The sequence below is a fragment of the Liolophura sinensis genome, chromosome 3, assembly GCF_032854445.1.
Source record: "Liolophura sinensis isolate JHLJ2023 chromosome 3, CUHK_Ljap_v2, whole genome shotgun sequence".
NCBI classification, from domain to species: Eukaryota; Metazoa; Mollusca; class Polyplacophora; order Chitonida; family Chitonidae; genus Liolophura; species Liolophura sinensis.
The window spans coordinates 26958058-26979716 of record NC_088297.1 but is presented as its reverse complement, the minus strand read 5'-3'; the positions used below and the strand labels follow the sequence as shown (position 1 = coordinate 26979716).

General features: G+C 40.4%; 1 protein-coding gene across 1 annotated transcript; it reads left to right on the top strand.

Moving 5' to 3' along the window:
- The first annotated feature begins 472 nt into the window (after positions 1-472).
- Positions 473-20000, top strand: LOC135464058 (neural cell adhesion molecule L1-like). Its single transcript, XM_064741536.1, has 11 exons — positions 473-598; positions 1974-2153; positions 5008-5139; positions 5993-6095; positions 6781-6962; positions 8689-8817; positions 10416-10553; positions 14223-14558; positions 15609-15743; positions 18597-18678; positions 19488-20000. The coding sequence occupies exons 2-11, from the start codon at positions 1997-1999 to the stop codon at positions 19522-19524; spliced, it is 1431 nt and encodes a 476-aa protein (XP_064597606.1). The 5' UTR covers positions 473-598; positions 1974-1996; the 3' UTR covers positions 19525-20000.
- Positions 20001-21659: the final 1659 nt, after the last annotated feature.

Genomic DNA, 21659 nt, shown 5'->3' with positions numbered 1-21659 from the left:
CGGCTGCAGCCAACTGGACTCGATTTTCGTCGTGGAGAGGTATACATCAGAACATTTGTCAGCAACTCAATGCGATTTTTCAGTTGTGTCGGGTCGAGTCACAACAAAACACTCAGTTTACACGGGCCTTTACTCGACAGCCACTAAGACGTAACGTGAGATTAGGTTTTGTGGCGTGAACTGCTTTTACCTGTTAAAGCATACGGTATTTACGTTGTGTCACGACAATGGCACATATTTTCTAGGCAACAAAATGTAAAACACATGATATCAGTCTTTGAGAGTCGCAGAAATGTCGAGAGATCTTAAATGATTTCTTCTTAATATGTATAACCACGTAATGCAGACATAAATAAACCACTTCTTTCTAGCTGTCCTATCTCCCCAATGCCCTTTTCTCCGTAATAAAGATTCTTTATTTACAGTATCACCTGGGTAAAAGATGGCAAAGTTCTGAACATTACTGAAAGGATCGCGTTAAAACAGGGGCATATCAACATCACAAGGGTCACGGTGGCGGATGAAGGAACGTACTATTGTGTGGCTACTAACACTTACGGAGTTTCCCGATCTTCCGCGAAAACTCTGACTAAGTCAGGTAAGATTCACATTGTCCAGTATAGAGCTTTACCACACATTTGGTGAAATGCCTAGATTTGTCACATTTATTGGAGTCAGATGTATATTTATTAAATCTTATAATATCCGCATGGGACTCCTGACTTTTTCTCACAACGATGTAGCTAATATATTGCGTTAATGAAAGATGTCACTCTATTCCGTTGCTGACGTCATCACATGTCACATTTTTAGACTAGGCTGTGTTCCATACGATAATATGAACTACATAAAAATGATGTCACTGTCATCACACTTCGCATATTAGATCTGGGCTGTGCTCTGTACGATGATGTGAGCTACTTAATTCCTTATCCCACAAGACTTGAAGGAATATGTCAATTGTACACATGTATGACCTAAGCCACTGATGAAATATATAAGTTAACCAATGAAATCTCACCCAATGTGTTCTGATAGGCTATAGGGTCGATTTTGCTTTATTATTTAGTATTCCTCACATGTCTAATGTCGTTCCTGACATGCCTAATGCCAATTCCTGATATGCCTAAACCCAATTTCTGACATGTCTAACGCCAACTCCTGTCATGTCTAAGGCCAATTTCTGACATGTCTACTGCCAATTCCTGACACGTCTATGTCTATTTCTGACATGTCTATTGCCAATTTTTGTCATCTAATGCCAATTCCTCACATGTCTATGTCAATTCCTGACATGTCCATTGCCAATTTCGCAGATGTCTATTGCCAATTCCTGACATGTCTAATGCTAATTCCCGAAATGTCTAATGCCAACTCCTGTCATGTCTAATGCCAATTCCTGTCATGCCTATTGCCAATTCCTGACATGTCTATTTTAAAATTCTTGTCACGTCTATGGCCAATTCCCGACATGTCTAATGTCAATTCCTGACGTGTGTTACCAATTCCTGTCATGTCCAATGCCAAGCCCTAATGTGTTGCCAATTCCTGACACGTCTGTTGCCAATTCCTGACACGTCTGTTGCCAATTGCTGACACGTTTGTTGCCAATTCCTATATTGTCTAATACCAATTCCTGACATGTTTATTGACAATTTTTGACATGTCGAATGCCCTTTCCTGTCATATCTGTTTCCGATTCCTGACATGTCTAATGCCAATTCCTGACATGTTTATTGTCAATTCCTCACACGTTTATTACCAACTCATGTCATGTCTAATGCCTATTCCTGACATGTCTATAAAATTATTCGTGTATTTTTATGCACATGTACATGTAACACCGTGACCTCACGAAATGTGAGATCGAGGGAAGTCTGACAGAAGACGCCGTCACTAAAGTTACATAGTGAGATTGTTACTTTGACCCCTTCAATAAGTTCTGACTTTAAACAATAGGCTTCTTTCATCAGACTTGTTCAGATTTCCGACGGAAATGCCGGAGAATGTGACGGGGCACGCCGGTAAGAATCATTCCCTTCCCTGCCGTAGTCGACCTGACAGCAAGCCACGTCCTGCCCTCAAGGACTTTAACTGGTACCTTGGTAAGAGTGAAATTCCGCATAGCCGGCGAATTACCGTGGACCAGTTAGGTGAGTTCTGGTTGTAGAACTACACAATAAGGGTATGACAAGATTTGTGAAATCAACTAATGTCGAGGTAGTTAATCTATGCGTCGAAACAGATATTCGTATACCAGCCGTCAACCAAGCTGGACGTTCCAGGTGAATAATCGCAAGACAAATTCTTGGGAAGAAGTTTAACATGAATTACCAAATAACTAAGAAAGTATCTAAAGTATGAAGATAAGGCGGAATCATTCAAAGAAAAACAGTGAACAGTTGGAAATTTGGAAAGATGCAAGGTATTGTCTTGGCGAATGAGTGAAATCAGTACTCAAATCGTGTACTATGATATTATATAACTTGTCGACAATAAAATATGTATCTCAGATGCGCTTTGATTGCAACTGTTCATATATGTGGCTGTGATGCGGCGAGACAGCGAGGCCACACCACAGCGAGGTAATGGACAGCGAGATAGCATTTCCTTATTACATCGCTTGGCTACCTCGAGATAGCGAGGCCTCACCAGAGCGAGGTAATGGAACAGCGAGATAGCATATCTTCGTTCCATCGCGTGACTACCTCGAGGCAGCAAAGCCTCACTGTGACGAGATAATGGGGCAGCGAGATAGCATTTCCTTGTTACATCGGTTCCTACCTCGAGGCAGCGAGGCCTCATTGTAGCTGGGTAATGGCACGGCGAGATAGCATATGCTTTTCATATCGCTTTGTTACCTCGGGGCAGCGAGGCCTCACCGGAGCGAGGTAAAAGGACAGCGAGTAGCATATCCTTGTTACATCACTTTGCTACCTCAAGGCAGCGAGGCCTCACCATAGCGAGGTAATGGGATAGCGAAAGCAACTCCCTGGGTATAATTTACCCACAACAACAGCTCGACATCGATCTATAGAAACCGACGTTTTGCTACAAGATACACATAATTAAGCTTCCAAGCTGAAAGCGTATTTTATTTGTTACCACTTTTTTTCTTCTCTGGAAACTGCCTTTTGTCGTTTTGTAAGAAAAGTATCCATCAAAACTGCTAACTTCTTACACAATACATCACCAAATCCCGTGGGCTGCACAGAAAAAAAGATCGTATAGGTTCTACATGGCAGTCACTCCCCCCCCCCCCCCACTCCACACCAACCTATCCCCCCTCCACATCCACCCACCCACCCTCCACACCCGACATGACTTTCAAACACAAATGAGGCTTTTAAAAACCAGTTGACATTAAAAATGATGGCTTAAAACCTAAATAAGTGTGGAGAAAGCAGTGCTTAGTGACTAAACGCCAGTCGGCACCAATGCCGTGTAATTCCTAAACAGTAGTGCTTACCTCTCACATCACACCGTTTAGACCTAAACGGACGCTAAGTTCTGGTAGTGTACTTAAGCGTGTACGTAAACTCCAAAGCGCCTGTTTAACAAGCATTAAATAAATAAATGCGAAACACGCGTCACACATGTTCTTATACACGAACAAGTCATCTGAATAGCTTGCCGGGGCCTCCGTGGCTCAGTCGGTTAGCGCGCTAGCGCAGCGTAATGACCCAGAAGCCTCTCACCAATGCGGTCGCTGTGAGTTCAAGACCAGCTCATGCTGCCTTCCTCTCCGGCAGTACGTGGGAAGGTCTGACAGCAACCTGCGGATGGTCGTGGGTTTCCCCGGGGCTCTGCCCGGTTTCCACCCACCATAATGCTGGCCGCCGTCGTGTAAGTGAAATATTCTTGAGTACGGCGTAAAACACCAATCAAAAAAAAAAAAAAAAAAAAAAGAATAGCTTGCATAATGAGTTCTATCAGAAGAATTTCTGTCCATAACGCTACCAAAACTGAGATGAAATGGAATACAATTACAATTATCAGGTTATTTTACACTGAATGCTCAACTGCTTTTTAGCAAGAGAAACAAAAGCAATTTAACATAGACTGATAAACAGATTGCTTTTCAAAACTTCGCCTGTATCTTACCACACTGAAATTACACACAATGTTTGAGTTCAGAGAAATGGCAAAATCAACAGCAAAATGGTGCTAAGTGGACAAAACAGCGCGACATTCAAACTTGATCGCTCATTTGTAACTGTCCCACAATGACGGATATAGAGACGGGGTACAGACATTTAGTCACATTTTATGCAGTTCAAACTGAATTTTCCATATTTCCCCTCTAATAACTAACTTATATTCTTTTAGAAAATGCCAACCTTGGGAACATGCAGTCTTGTTTTTGTTTCCAACCAAAAAAGCCTGTTTCTGAAAGAAACAAGCTATACAGATGACTTGTTTCTGCTGGAACGAAGAGCTCATAGACTTGCACGGATTTCGTTAATTTTCTCTCGTATCAGAATACCTGGTATCGACAGAGCATAGAATGCATAGATTCGAATGGTTTGCCGTGAAGAGGGTATGGAACAAATTTATTCTGAAGCAGACAATAAAAATCGTGTGTACAGACTGCTTGGAAGCAGTATACAAGTTTTCCATGGTATTTGCCTTACCACTACTGGTCACTCTTTGTACACTTTGGATCTAGACACCACACACAGATGCATTTCTTAGTAAAGAAATTAAGTCTCAAAATGCGTTTTTGTTTTCTGACGCCAATTTTGGTGCCATCAAGTCATGGGTTATAAACGTTTAAACACCTGCCGTACCGAATGTTCAAAATAGCGCAACACATTTACATGAATTTATGTTCATCTATTCAATAGTTTGAAATAATCTACACGTTATGTTAAAAAAAGGCAATAATGAAATCGATGCAAAAATTTCTCTGCGTAAATGCATACAAATTCCAATATATAAAGTAACCAATTGCGAAAATGCAATTAAAGGTAAGCAATCACCTGACTTGACATCTCCTGTTGACAGGTAATCTTCACTTTTTACCGCTCACTGTGAATGACTCGGCGAAGGACAACGCCATGTACAACTGCTCCGTGTTTAACGCTGAGAGTCGAGCCCGAGTGTACGGCAGCCCTACTAAGCTGACAGTGAAATCAGGTATCCCCTTACTTCATCTATAAATCAATCAATCAATCAGTCAACAAGATTGTCGCTTTCAACGCAATGGCCACTTTAAAACGAAGTATATATCAGATAAAAGAACATTAAAAACAGTCCAGGAAAATAGTTGGATTTATTTTTTCTTATGATCTTTCTAAGAGTGTAAAATTGTGTTGAAAGATCTGTTGTGACCCAAAAGGTGTCATTTACGTTTATACATTTATAAGTTTTACCTGATATAATCCGTTCCAAGGTCAAATCGGCGAATGTATTCACAGATCTATATGTATATGCATTTTGAATGATGAGAGGTAGCAGTGTAATGTGTGTTATGTAGTAAAAATCCTTACGTGACGTCAGAATAGAATATTCAAATGCACTTTACTAGGTTAAACAAATTCTAAAAAAAGAACACATAAATCCAGCTAGTTTCCTGGGCAGTTGTTGATGGTCGTTCATCTATACATACTTCATTTTAGTGTTTCCTATGACTTTCAAGTATTCAAGGGCTGGTTGTTTACACCTGCAAATTTCTTGACATCAACGTAGTTTTTTTCACACGACAGGATTTAATAAATTTTCTGATTTGATTAGTGACATTGACGGATTACATCCAGAGAAGAATAATAACTGTTAAGGTCTTTGTTATACGCTACCAAAATCATGAATAACATATCCCTTTTTTTGTGGATATGGCTTATCAAGGTTTCAAAACACCTTTACTATCCGTGTGACAAATAAACTGACACGCTCTAACCAATAGAAAACCGTAAAATGTTGATTGCTCAATATGTAGCTATACCTTGGTGATATTCATGACAGAAAAATGAAATGCCATTTGTGTTTCCAGGCGAAAAGCCACAGCCGCGTTCGCCAAGTCTTGTGTATTACACTGAAAGCGCTACACTTAATGCCGGGGACTGGCTAGAGCTTCAGTGCATTGCGGATGGCCTGTAAGTACAATACATTCCGCAGTTAAGACACGGTATTACTTTTCTTTTTTGACCGGTTTCTGCAGTCAGTGTGAATACCGGAGTTTGGGCAGGAGACAGCCAACTAGTAGTATGACGCCCTCAGTTCCGTGTTTATTGTTGCCTCATAGAAACCATTCTAAAATACAAATGTATCTACTGCCCCCGTATCAACTGAGCCACGGAGGCCCCGGTACAGATTTAGACTCAATGAATCTGAAAACATTTATTAAATATCTGTTACTAGCCCATCAATCATTATCCCCAAATTTTCGAGGGAAATCACCACGCTGATGGCGCCCATATATACACGAGTCTTGTTTACGTAGAAAGGCGCGTGGTCTCGAATGCACAGAAATCTCATGCAGAGGTAAAGGGACATCACTTCCTGTCAATTCAATGTATGCTGGCACTGATTTTGACGACTTTTTTCAAGTTAACTGCAATGCTCAGCGTGAAAATATTTGGGGGTAAATTAGTGAAAAGACATAGCACAGTAAACTTTTAACTGTAGAATGGTAATAAAGCCTCTGTGATGCATGCTTAAGTGGGCTTAACTGGGCATTATAGTATTAAGCGTCAACAAATCACTAAAATCCATCAAACAAATCTATTCGTGATAACAATCCGGCCAGTACCCGTGAAAAAATCTTTACTACGTTCATAGCCCTCAACCGGAAGTGACGTGGATTCCCCCTGGTGGCAGCCTCAGTAACAGACATAAGGTGGACAGGTCGCTGTACTCATTGTCAGTGCGGAAGGTCAAAAAAACTGACGAGGGAATATACGCCTGTAAGGCGAAGAATTCCGGGGGTGAGGTCAAGCAGACGATTCAGGTGACCGTCACTGGTAAGTGTAGTGTGCCTCTCCTATGTCCATATAAGGGTTTTGTGTTCTGAAGGCTTAGCGTAATTTCTGATAATATTCACCATAACATGGGCGTCTGAAAAAAGTGTCAGAAAAAGTAATTTAGAGTAGAACAATGGTGGAGAAAAATGAGAATCTGACCGTATGTGAAGTTACTAAAGGAAAGACGTGTCATTTGTGCCTCGAGAAAGGGGCGAGACAGGTGAACGGAAAATTAATGTCAACAAATAATGCCTAATATTTTTTACAAGCCACATGACACAGTGGGACTGTTTTTACCTTTGACGACAAAAGAGTTCCAACTCGAAACTCCCCCTATTGATAGTCCTGACTCACGAAAACGCTCTGTCCAGATGCTCCATCCAAACTAGCTCTGAAATCGGTTTGCCATGTTCCCAGCTTACCTCCAAATCGACCGCTCTGGATCGTTACTCAGACAAACCTGGAGAATGACCATTTTGCCTGCGCAGTCCTCAATGTACGCGACAAAAAAGGTTCCGCCACGTGATATGCTGTAGCAGTACAACCAAAACTTCACTCAGGCACAGCCGAACTTCACAAACCGCCATTTTCAAATCACTTGATTCGACTGCTCTTCAGAGAACTAAGATCATCTTTTTTCACAACAGTTGCTTATATTTCGTTCTCTTAATTATAATAGCAAAAATCAGTAAGCCCCCTAAAGAATCTTTTTCCGGACGATTGCGAGTGCGACCGTCTCGTAGGTTTGTATACAATTGTGAATTTACAGTCTATACTGTTCCTGGTTATGAAGTCAGAACCACCGTAGGATTGACTGAAGGAAATATGTTTTTGTTTGACATACAACTTTTGTTTGAAATACTACTCGAAAAGACCGAATTCCAGGTTATTGAATGGAAGAGTATGGGTCTGAACAAGCTGGGAATAATGAAACAGAGCTCAGATCGACACCCAAACAAACTATTTACTTATTTATTTGATTGGTGTTTCACTCTGTACTCAAGACAATTTCACTTATACGACGACGGCAAACAGCATTATGGTTGGGGAAACCCACGACCATCTGTAGGTTGCTGAGAAACCATGAGATGGACTTGAACTCACAGCCGTCGCAGTACTGAGAGGCCCCTTGCCATTGTGTTGCACTAGCACGCCAACAACTAGGCCACGGAGGCCCCAGAAAATACTTATATTTATATATTTCAACTGCATGTCGCTGGTCGGGTTCACGTTGGCGCAGAACACCAGGCAGAGAACTACCACAAGCACCACCCTTAGCTCAGTACCAGACAATTCTACTGACGTAAGGCTGCAATCCAGTAAATAAGAACTGGATTCAAATACACGATCTCAGCCTCGTGGTCAGAAAGCTCGACCATACAGGACTACCGAATTGTGGACATTTCTATAAGAAACTCATTGTATGGTTGAATCTTGTAGGAACAAGTAAGGCTGTAACCATAACAATGAATGTTTCCCACAACACTCTACTCTATTCTCAGTATGGACATCATGATTCTAATCAACACCTGAAACAACTTTTTTTTTGCTCAATGCTGATTAAATAGTGCCGCGTATCGTAAACAAGCCTTTGTATGCCTCACATGCTCCAAAGGTCAAGCTTGTCTTGTGATGGCAGTGATGTAAAGTGAGCGTAGATAGAGCGGCGCATGCACTGTAAATGTAGTATGATATAACGGATGTAGCATTATCTCTGATTTTTTAGAGGAGCTGATTTCACATATCTATCCAATGATGATGGTACTGCCGGAGGGGAGCACTCAGGAGTTCCAGTGTGCTGTGAACGAGGCTGATGCCGACATTGCATGGTTCATTAATAACAAACCCGTTGGAGGTGAGGATCGTAAATTTATTGCTATGTAATATAATAAAAGATTTGCAGGATAGAGAGTAAAATCAGAGAATTTATTTATTTATTTATTTGACTGGTGTTTTACACAGTACTCTAGAATACTTTAGATATACGACTACGGCCAGCATTATAGTGGGAGGAAACCGAAAATCTGAGAAGAGATGACAGTATGATGATTGGCATGATACTGGTGAAATTTCGTGTCTTGTCAGTTTTCATCAGAATTTTACTCTTACTATTCATGTAAATGCCTAAACGGTATCCAATTTAAAATGCTTTGAGCAACCTGCGGATGGTCGTGGGTTTCCCCCGGGCTCTGCCCGGTTTCCACCCACTATAATCCTGACCGCCGTCGCATAAGTAAAATATTTTTTAATAAGGCGCAAAACACCAATCAAATAAATAAATAAAATGCATTGAAGTCAATTGATGTCAGTTGCAATTAATAAGACGTCACTGGTCTAGATTGTACATGTAAGACCTTTGTACAATCGCTTAAATTTATCTGTGTAGGCCAATTTAATTTTGTGTAAAACTAGCTGATGAGGTGGTGCTGAATGGGTTGGACAATACAAGGGCCAATACTCCGATGCGATTCGATGGGAGGTTAACCAGACATTGTGTCGAGTTCATGCCATATGCTGGTGTTCACTATTTGATATCATGTTTGAGCAAGAATTTGACCATTTCCCAAGAGAATACGTGATGACGTTATCACGTGTGAGATCCTCACATGTTCGAGGTTGATGTTAAACTCGACACGGAATCTGATAATCGTCGTTGTTATGACGTGAATGCTGGCACCAGTATTAAGTAAAACTGAAGTAGCACGAGCTTGTGATTCGCCTACTTAAGTTGGCATTGATGGAGTGCTAAGTGAAGCAGCATCCAGATGCCCAATGTTAATTTAATGCTGCAGCATACATATAGCAGTAGGTTTGTACAAAAAGTGAGCTGGTCTTCCTTTGGTGGAAACGTTTTTCAGTTGTGCTTATTTGAATAAAAACATTATTTTTGACAGGAAAAATAACCCATATTCAGAATATGCATGGTGAGTTACGTGAGTTAGCATCATTTATTATTTATATATAGGTGAAATGTCAGAATGTCCTTCAGTGATAAAAGTGATATCTCACTAGCTATAGTTAGATATCACTTTTGTTATTACACACCCAGACGCCCTGAGGTCACAAAGAAACATTGTGTTTTATGACGTTCCAATTCGTGCTTACCTTAATGACGCCATAACACAAGTTCAGTCGATTTGAGCTTTTCTTACGTCACGCAATAAGACACGATGTCAAACAAGACGCCATGTGCGACGTCACGTTATATACACAAGTCTGTGAAGGCCTACATATTGTCAAAATATAAATAATAAATAGAATGTTGCACAGTGGATGTTGAACATCAAAAATATTTGTCTTGTGAAAGGTGGAAGTGATAACCCAATCGACGCTTCGTGTCTCGTGGGTTATTATTTTCACCTCTCAGACGAAAAATATTTAGGATTTTCAACCATCACTGTGCAATATCTTCTATATATTACATTGCTTTCTACCTGTACTTTCTTTTTACAGAGGACAAAAGAATCTACGAGTACAGGGACACACTAGTTGTGAATAACGTCCAGAAACCAAGAGACACCTTCAGTATACAGTGTCACGTGACAAAAGACAATAGGACGCATGTCAGCGACGCCACCTTAACGGTGATTGGTGAGTGAGAGTCAAGTAACAAGCGTCATCTGTATAACCCAGTAAATATCTACTAAGACACAGCCAGCACAGTTTTACATAGTCTTCCTCTTGCTGGCCTCCTCTCCGGACGTATGTGGGAAGGTCTTGCAGCAACCTGCGGACGGCCATTGATATTCATGGGCCTTTGTCCGGTTTCCTTGTTTCTTGATTTAGTTGTCTGGAATGTTTGGAAGAAGTTGTTCTGTAAGCCTACGAAAAAGTTCTCTTGAACAAGTTGGCTGAACATCTACGGGTAACTGTCTTGTACTAATTGTCCTGATAGGTTGAAAGATGTTAGGAGAAGTTTTTTTTAAAGTGGAAAGACGATGCTTGGAGAAGTTGTCTTGTAAAAGTTGAAAGAAGATATTTGGAGAAGTTGTCTTGTAAAAAGTTGAAAGAAGATGTTTGGAGAGATCGTCTCTTAAAAGCTGAAAGACGATGTTTAGAGAAGTTGTCTTGTAAAATTTGAAAAACGATGTTTGGAGAGATCGCCTTTTAAAAGCTGAAAGACGATGCTTGGGGAAGTTGTCTTGTAAAAAGTTGAAAGAAGATGTTTGAAGAAGTTGTCTTGTAGAATTTGAAAAACGATGTTTGGAGAAGTTGTCTTGTAAAAGCTGAAAGAAGATATTTGGAGAAGTTGCCTTGTAAAAAGTTGAAAGACGATGTTTGGAGAAGTTGTCTTGTGGGATTTGAAAAACGATGTTTGGAGAAGTTGTCTTGTAAAAAGTTGAAAGAATATGTTTGGAGAAGTTGTCTTGTAAAAGCTGAAAGACGATGCTTGGGGAAGTTGTCTTGTAAAAAGTTGAAAGAAAATGTTTGAAGAAGTTGCCTTGTAGAATTTGAAAAACGATGTTTGGAGAAGTTGTCTTTTAAAAGCTGAAAGAAGATAATTGGAGAAGTTGCCTTGTAAAAAGTTGAAAGACGATGTTTGGAGAAGTTGTCTTGTGGGATTTGAAAAACGATGTTTGGAGAAGTTGTCTTGTAAAAAGTTGAAAGAAGATGTTTGGAGAAATTGTCTTGTAAAAGTTGAAAGAAAATATTTTTAGAAGTTGTCTTGTGAAAAGTTAAAAGACGATGTTTGAAGAAGCTGTCTTGTAGAATTTGAAAAACGATGTTTGGAGAAGTCTTGTAAAAAGTTGAAAGAAGATGTTTGGAGAGATCGTCTTTTAAAAGCTGAAAGACGATGTTTGGAGAAGTTGTCTTGTAAAAGTTGAAAGAAGATATTTGGAGAAGTTTTCTTGTAAAAAGGTGAAAGACGATGTTTGAAGAAGTTGTCTTGTAGAATTTGAAAAACGATGTTTGGAGAAGTTGTCTTGTAAAAGTTGAAAGAAGATGTTTGGAGAGATCGTTTTTTAAAAGCTGAAAGACGATGCTTGGAGAAGTTGTGTTGTAAAATTTGAAAAATGATGTTTGGAGAGATCGTCTTTTAAAAGCTGAAAAACGATGTTTAGAGAAGTTGTCTTGTACAATTTGAAAAACTATGTTTGGAGAGATCGCCTTTTAAAAGCTGAAAGACGATGCTTGGGGAAGTTGTCTTGTAAAAATTGAAAGAAGATGTTTGGAGAAGTTGTATTGTAAAAAGTTGAAAGACGATGTTTGAAGAAGTTGTCTTGTAAAATTTGAAATACGATGTTTGGAGAGATCGTCTTTTAAAAGCTGGAAGACGATGCTTGGAGAAGTTGTCTTGTAAAAGTTGGAAGACGATGCTTGGAAAAGTTGTCTTGTAAAAGTTGAAAGAAGATGTTTGGAGAGATCGTCTCTTAAAAGCTGAAAGACGATGTTTAGAGAAGTTGTCTTGTAAATTTGAAAAACGATGTTTGGAGAGATCGCCTTTTAAACGCTGAAAGACGATGCTTGGGGAAGTTGTCTTGTAAAAATTGAAAACGATGCTTGGAGAAGTTGTCTTGTAAAAAGTTGAAAGAAGATGTTTGGAGAAGTTGTCTTGTAGAATTTGAAAAAACGATGTTTGGAGAAATTGTCTTGTAAAAGCTGAAAGAAGATATTTGGAGAAGTTGTCTTGGAAAAAGTTGAAAGACGATGTTTGGAGAAGTTGTCTTGTAGAATTTGAAAAACGATGTTTGGAGAAGTTGTCTTGTAAAAAGTTGAAAGAAGATGTTTGGAGAAGTTGTCTTGTAAAAGTTGAAAGAAAATATTTGGGGAAGTTGTCTTGTAAAAAGTTGAAAGACGATGTTTGAAGAAGTTGTCTTGTAGAATTTGAAAAACGATGTTTGGAGAAGTCTTGTAAAAAGTTGAAAGAAGATGTTTGGAGAGATCGTCTTTTAAAAGCTGAAAGACGATGTTTGGAGAAGTTGTCTTGTAAAATTTGAAAAACGATGTTTGGAGAAGTTGTCTTGTAAAAGTTGAAAGAAGATGTTTGGAGAAGTTGTCTTGTAAAAAGCTGAAAGACGATGTTTGAAGAAGTTGTCTTGTAGAATTCTGAAAAACGATGTTTGGAGAAGTTGTCTTGTAAAAGTTGAAAGAAGATGTTTGGAGAGATCGTCTTTTAAAAGCTGAAAGACGATGTTTGGAGAAGTTGTGTTGTAAAATTTGAAAAACGATGTTTGGAGAGATCGTCTTTTAAAAGCTGAAAGACGATGTTTGGAGAAGTTGTCTTGTAAAATTTGAAAAACGATGTTTGGAGAGATCGCCTTTTAAAAGCTGAAAGACGATGCTTGGGGAAGTTGTCTTGTAAAAATTGAAAACGATGCTTCTAGAAGTTGTCTTGTAAAAGTTGAAAGAAGATGTTTGGAGAAGTTGTCTTTTACAAGCTGAAAGAAGATGCTTGAAGAGATTGTGTTTTAAAAGCTGAAAGAAGATGCTTGCAGAAATTGCCTTGTAAAGTTGAAAGAAGAGGACTAGACAGGACGTCTTGTACCAGTTGACTGTTGATGGCCGCACAGCTTGTCACATATCGGTTGGTTGTATTCACAAGGCTTAACTTTTCACCTAAAATCGGTTCTATTTTAGTGTTTTGGTCTCTCTCTATATTAGTCTTGTTCTTGTCTCTCTCATCTGTCATCAAAATGTTCTCCAGATGATCTGTTGTAACGTAATTGAAGTCAAAGGCAGCCATCTTGTGTAAATCTACCGAGAGATCGACGGTACTGACGTCATGTTTTCAGACGTGACCGTCTTTTTTACATATCTTGTAGGATCAGTACGTGACTTGCGAATAATAAGTAATCAAACATCCATCTGCCAAGTAAAGTAACAATTTTTTTACACCCATCAAGTGGCTTCGGTTAACCAGACATCTGGTTTGAGCAATTGTTCGAAACACTGGTAGCCTAATGGTTAGATCGTCAGCCTCGAAATCGGGGACCCAGAATCAAACCTGGGTCGGTACTTGTTTGTGCCTCGTTAATCGCTCAGCACAGAGCGGTTAGAGGAAGGAAACAGGACTGGTTGTCCCGTGTCAGCATAATGTCACTGGGTGGGGTGTCTTGTCTTGCGTCTTCGGCATGATACTTCGGTGGCAACAGCACTTTGGCGGCATGGACTCGCCCTGCCATATGAAGACGCGTATATACACAGACGCACCTAACTCCTCGTCGTCATATGGCTGACAAATTGTTAGGTACGACGTTAAACCCCAAGCATTCATTTATTTATTCGAAACACTGTTCTCCTTACTATTATTGTATGCAGAGCCCATTCAAATCAACGCATCAGACAGTCACGTGGACATAGTCCCTGGGGGGAAAGGTCATCTCAACGTGAGTGCCACTGTTGACCCAGATTACAAAGATGACCTGAAATACATTTGGCACCACGCAAACTCCGAGCTAAAGACATCCAACCTTGACGCCGGGATCCAGGTTTATCCAAAGGACGGATTTAGTCACCTGACTATCGACACGAGCAACCTCAAAGCCAGTGAGTTTTCGAACATCATGGGAGAGTACGTCTGCGAAGTGACTGTAGGCGTTCCCCACGCAACCAAGCGACTCAAATTCACTGTGACGTCAAAGAAAGCTGGATATAGTAAGTTGTCGTTATAGGTCATATTGGTAGACTTCATTATTAAAAACTGCCCTATTGTAGAACCCGGCACAGGACATTTCGCAAACTCAGTACCATATGTCTAGATAGCGAAGCGAAGCAGCGAGATAACTATGACATCACTGCCTCCGTTACTTCGGCATGCACAACAAAAGTCGAGGCAGCGAGGCAGCGAGCTAACTATGACATCACTGCCTCCGTTACTTCGCCATGCACAACAAAAGTCGAGGCAGCGAGGCAGCGAGCTAACTATGACATCACTGCCTCCGTTACTTCGCCATGCACAACAAAAGTCGAGGCAGCGTCATTCCCTGTTTCATAGCGTATTACTGATACTATTACAGTCCTGTCATTTTCCATAAGCTTAGATTGAACACCTCTGTACTTCCCGTGCTGACCTCAATACACTAATGCTGTCTGTCAAATAATATATCTGTTCGCACTCTTAATCGCATGAGCTCTTAATTCAAGGTGAGAGTACCATTGTGCCATCACCAGAAAGTCCACACAAGAATAAAACTAGTAGAAAGTGGATCAGTAGCAACTCCAACCGCCATGCATACATACTCCTCACAGCGCATACAGATGAGATAAACAAATTTCTGGTCTAGCTAAACATGACGCCACCACTAATAAGAATATTTTGTGCAGAAATCTTTTTAGTGATAAATGTTGATTATGAGTCAACGCGCGGTCATTACAGGTGAGACTGATACCTCATGTGTGTGAAAAGGTCAAACTTGTCTAGTAGTGGTAGTGATACTCTCGTGATTCCCCTCACTGTGAGGAGTATGCATTGAAACATGGGATCCGATAGTTTTTAAAAGCCATGCATTCCACTTATGCTTACTTCATTTTTATGTTTTCTGTCCCTATAAATTAGGCAACTTTCTGACATGACATCATTATTCACCATGAGAATCCAACGGAAAAATATTCCACATAAATATGCGTGATAAGGTAGTCATTTACGAATAGGGTGAGATTGAAAATGATTTGCTACAAACATACATCACGTGATCTGTCATACAGCTCTGCACAGGGAGCCCGCCTCTGCCGGAATGTCTCTCTGGTGGTTAGGACTTGTGGGTGCCATACTTTTAGTCATCGTCCTCACTCTGGGGATTATATACATGCAGATCAGGAACAAGGGAGGCGTGTATCTAGGTAAGTGAAACGTAATCAAGAATAAATCAAAGAGAATAATTTGTTTATTTATTTGTTTGATTGGTGATTTACGGCGTACTCAAGAATATTTCACGTACATGACGGTGGCCAGTCTTTCTGTTGGGATCAACGAAAATGAAACCATGTCAGTAGGGACACGCGCGAATATGTGTTGACATTTTCTGGTTAAGAACAAAGAGCCACGTTTTAGCCACGCTTTACAGTAGAAAACATTCTGAGTTGCCGCTCAGGCTCCGGGATCACGAAGCAATATTAGACTTAAGTCAAAATTTCAAATCACTGTAAAATTGATTTTGTTTACGTGCCAAGGGTAAGATATTGCTTGAGAGGATAAATTTAGGATAAGTTATTGTACAACAAAATTGAACTAAAATGACGCAAAGGAATTTACCAACTTAATGCATGAAATTTTGACTTAATTCTAAGATCATTTTGTGATCCCGGGGCCAGATCGTTCCCTTTGGTCTAAAACAGAGCGTAACATGCCCCTAAACCATCGCGCTTCCTATTCACGCGTGCAACTTATTTCACAGAAAAAGATGACGACTCTGATTGGTTTACTGATCAGTTTTGGACTTTATTTGTTTACCATTTGACCAGACTGTTTTGAAAAATAACGCATATTATGTGGTGTTTCTGGAAAGAGGTTTTTTTAATGTGACCAGTAATAAGGTAAAAGTCATTTTAATAGTAAGCCTCTCCTAATGCAGAGGACTGTAGCCTTCTATCTACTGCCTCTCCTGAAAGGGATCACAAATCGGGTACAGATGACATAATCATAATCTAGAATGAATGAATGAGTGAATGAACGATTGGGATTTAACGTCGTATTTAACAATTTTTGAGTTCTATGACGACGAAGAGTCATTAGGTGTGTGTACATATACAGCGTCTCCTCGTGGCCGGGCGAGTTCCTGCTGCCAAATTGCTACCGCCACTAGACACCATAAATGACACCCCATCCAGTCACATTATACACTGATACCAGGTCAACCAGTCCTGTTTTCTTGCTCTAATCTCTCAGTGTTGAGCGCCAAGCGAGGCAGCATCAGGTACCAAGAATATTTCACTTACACGACGACGGCCAACATTATGGTGAGAGGAAACTGGTTAGAGCCACGGGTAAACTCACGACCATCTGCAAACCTTCCCACGGACGGCCGGAGATGAAGCCAGCATGAGCTGAACTATAGGACTAACAGCTACCGCATTGGCGAGAGGCTCCTGGGGGCTGTTTCTCAAAGGGTTCGTAATGTTAGGGCGCCCTAATCACAATGACGTCGCATACTGACGTCATATGCCGCCTTGGTATTTGCTACCGCCATAACGTAATGCCGGCCTAATCACCATGACGTCAGATACTGACGTCATATGCCGCCTTGGTATTTACAACTGCCATAACGTAACGCCGGCCTAATCACCATGACGTTGCATACTGACGTCATATGCCGCCTTGGTATTTACAGCCGCCATAACGTTACGCCGGCCTCATCACCATGACGTCAGATACTGACGGCATATGCCGTCTTGGTATTTACAACCGCCATAACGTTACGCCGGCCTAATCACTATGACGCGAGATACTGACGGCATATGCCGCCTTGGTATTTACGACCGGCATAACGTTACGACCCCTTTGAAAAACAACCTCCAGGGTCATTGCACCGCGCTGATGTGCTAACGCCCTCTTCTTCCAATAGACATGCAGACGGCAGTTTTTACATTTTTCAGGTTCGATGATATGACGTGGCTCACTAGTGCTCGACTCCAACTTTAAGCAGGCTAGGTTGGAGTTCAACCCGTGCCTTGGACTGAGACTTTGTAAATTGGCCAAATCTCTTTATTAGTGAGGCCTTGGTGATAATAAGCGGCTGGGAATGCTCGAGTGACCGTTTGTGCCGTCAAATGTTCGTTGAGGACCACTTGTCGTTGACGAATGTGATGCGCAAGTCTTTTCATCAGATTTTCAAACAACCGTCAAAACAGAAAAAAAATAAAGGAAATAAATATAACGAAATTAGTTTTCGTATTTTGGTTTAATTTTTGTTGGATAGAATGGTAAGTTTGTATGCATGGATAATTTATCGATGAGAAAGAAGCGAACAGAACGTTCTGTTGCGTTTGGTTTCTTCTCCACCTATTGATGCATTCAGTTGGTTTTTTAACACATTTCCATGCGTATTACATTAAAACCACAGCCATCGAGTCCCAGGATGTCTAAAACTGGGTTAAGAGCTCTGTCAATACCATCGGCATTTGTTTTTAGTTGCCGGCATATCACAGACAACCGGATTCGAATGCGTTAACTCATGAGATCAGAACGCCTCCTCTACAGCTAGCCTATAGCCTCAATTTCACATGTCGTCCATAATCTGGCACTATGCTCAAATGGATTGCTGATACGTATGTAAAGACGGTGATCGGTGATTCGAAAGGGGCGATTTAGTATTTATGACGTCAGAATTTAGCGGTGTTTCTATACATAACACCAAACACCAATCTGAGACCTATGTTATTCACACTAAAGAAAAATTACACTATACACTATCAGGCGACTTTGATCATTTCGAAGTTCAACGATATGTGCCGCTGTAATGCATTACACAGATTTAATCACAAAACAGGCTAATCTGTTTCTGTGTTGTAAATGATTTCCCGCGTGGTCTGTCAGCAGCCTGCGGATGGTCGTGGGTTTCCCTCGGGCTTTGTCCGGTTTCCTCCCACAATAATGCTAACCGCCGTCGTATAAGTGAAATATTCTTGGGTACGGCGTAAAATACTAATCAAATAAATACACAAATTTAATCGTTATATCTCTGTTGTGCTTTTCAGTGGACAAACGGGAGCGCCAGGCCGGACACGATCCTGTGAAAGAGTTAGCCGAGGAAAACAAGATGCAGGAACTAAACCGCTCGTGAGTCTGCTGTGTCTTGTGCGCATGCTCTTACACGTGCTTTTGAATGTAGAAAGCAAAGTGCGCGCCCGCTAGACATTTACAACATATTAATGAGATCTAACTTCTGTTTTGTGATGTCGCTTTGGTGTCTGATTGACTTTTCTTTCGATCCTTAAAACTTCTAGCGTTTTCTTTGGTACGGTAATATACATTATGTGCTTTGAAACAGCCCACTGAATGACGAATAGTGGATTCGAAATATCCAAATCACATGTTAGCGCCGTCAGCCGGTATTTCTTTATTTGATTGGTGTTTCACCTTGTACTCAGGAATATTTCACTTACACGACGGCGGCCAGCATTATGGTAGGTGGAAAGCGGGCATAGGCTGTAAGTCAAACTCCCAAAGACCCACTTTTACCAATAAAATTATGAATCCCTTAAAATATGTACTCAGTTCTTTGATACTGAAATACTGTTATATCCTGAGAAAAATAAGTAGGAACATGATAGATATGTGTCCTGGTGGTAACGAACAGGTAAGCTGCAACTTAGGAGGTCAAGGATGCCATTCAAGGGACCATTTAGAATGAGCTTATAATTTATTTACTTGTTTTCTGTTTTATGCCATTTTAGTCCTTTACTTTGTTTGTTTGTTTAAATTGTGTTATACGCCGTATTTATGAAAATCTCACTGATACGACGGTGGCCAACATTATGGTGGGAGGAAACCAGGAAGAGCCCGGGAGAAATCCACGACCTAGTCGCATACTAATTCAAGGTCTATAGAAAATCACTCTTATGGTTAACTTTGCTCTTGAATTGCAGGGATGAAAACGATGACATCAACGACTACCAAGAGTAATAAATCTGCCCAAAAGGCCCACGTTACCACGACATATATCGTTTATGTGTCGCAAAAATGATACATATAAAATCTGTTGAGTCCACCAACGTCTAAGGGACTAGATTTCACACAGAAACAGATGTCGTCAGTTTGCAGTCGAAACACGCACTTGTCCACATTTGATCTCCTCTCACTTTGCAAGTCGCTGTTTGCGTCTGAGATACATTCCATTGTTCCTTTGTCTTCTCCACTATGTGTGACCAAGGGGAGGTGCATTGCGCTGGCGTGCTAACCACCTCGGAGGCCCCTTAACGAAATGGATAGTTGTCATATCAAAACGTTTCTTCTGACCTTATATCATGATTTTTTTCTACTAATTCACATGTTTTAATGTTTATTGTACTTTTTTCGTTGCAAGCCGTGAATCCACATAAAACTCCGGGGAGTTTTTGTTGTTCCTTGCTTATGCTTTCTGCAAATATCCACGTATTGATTAATCCTTTAACTGTTTCTTTTGTTTCTATATAAGTCTCTTAAAAATGATTCTACTTGATTTATTTTTCTTAAAATTTGACGAATAAAAAGAAATTAGGAAAATCAAAATTGAGTCACATTTATTTGTTTTATTCGTGCTGTATGTACAATTCTGAACGATCATTTATTTACTAACAGTGAGCCGGGCGTGACTTGTTATCCCGCCGTTGTTGTTGAAGTCGAACTGTGTCCATTTGCACGCAGCCGACGTTAAAAGCACGTCGCCATGGTAGTTACATGCTCGTTACTTCAAGAGGGCTTCGTGTGAGTTGGCGCAGGTCAGAGTTCATTTCCAAACGTGCTTGTTCAAGAACAGAATTGAGCATTGAAATTCATCATTAAAATTTCTTAGACGGATTTTACCTTATTACAGATACGTGTCCGCCTACTTATGCAATGTACGCGTACTGGTCACATTTCTTGTCTTTGACAGTATTTGCGCCCAAATTGTGCAATCCATGGTAATGTCCCGCAATAGTAGTGCTTTATTACTCTAAAAGCTCTGGTTATCTCTGACTGCTGGACGTCTCCCGCTCGAATCCATCTCAAACTGTTTTCACTTCTGCTCGAAGTTTAGCAGACTTTTAATTCTTTAGCTTCTTTCTCCCAAAAACCTGACTGTCGCCATAGATGGAAAATTTCTTGAATTATTTGCTTGATTGTTTCTCAACGCAATACTTAGGGTTTTTTTCACTTACACGGCGGCAATAGTTTTTAATTGGTGGAGTAACCGAAGTGCCCGGGGTAAGTCCACGGTCAAGTTACTGACGTGCGTTCCCACATATATAACGTTGATATGCCAAACCTATCATGGTGGAAATGAACATTTTCCCTGCCCGAGCGCCGGGCTGGAACCTTGGATTTTTCTGAGAAATCACAACACGTACAGGTTGTATGGTGATCTCTAACCAGAACGCTGTAACAAAAGGTATCAGCATGGCCGTTGCAGGGTGGCAGATGACAAATGGTCACGCGTAATCCGTGAAATACGGCCTCTTATCAGTTTACTTCAGTTACGTTTTTATTCTCCTCATGAAAAAAAAATACAGAATAGAGTGTTCAACCATTTAGGGTTTTATTCTAACTGTTCATGGAAACATTTAAATTGTAGTAATTTACACGGCCCAAAGCACGACGACTAAAGCAGAATTAGGGGGAAAATGCTGTGATATTAATTGCAACTTATAAGACGTCACTGATCTAGAATTACTCAAAATGCTGCCTTGTTATCATATTTAACATACACACAATTTTAGCAAGAAAGATGCAGTGCAGTACAACTGCAATCCATTTGATGACACAGACTTCGCGGACCTCCGGCTACACAATGCCAAACTAAATTCTTGTAAATGATCCCGAAGTCAAGTCAATGTCATATTAGCCGTCGCTCCTTTGGGCGAATGGGTAATGATCTTATAGCGCAGTCTGTTAGGGTTCAACTGGATAAAATTCTCAAGACGATTGCCTCGATTCACATTGGTATCATAACTTTCTTTTACCTCACATTCGGCGAAATTACATCGGCAAAATAAAGGTTAGTACTTTTTATGTAATAACAAGGTGACGCCTCATCTTTTATTAAGATTAGAATTTAAAGCAATCAAATACAGTATTAACTT

Excerpts from the sequence above, each read along its gene's own strand:
- LOC135464058 (XM_064741536.1), top strand. The coding sequence starts at position 1,997 with ATGCCGGAGAATGTGACGGGGCACGCCGGTAAGAATCATTCCCTTCCC. Across the intron at positions 2,154-5,007 it reads AATTACCGTGGACCAGTTAG|GTAATCTTCACTTTTTACCG; the intron begins GTGAGTTCTGGT and ends TCCTGTTGACAG. Across the intron at positions 6,963-8,688 it reads GATTCAGGTGACCGTCACTG|AGGAGCTGATTTCACATATC; the intron begins GTAAGTGTAGTG and ends CTGATTTTTTAG.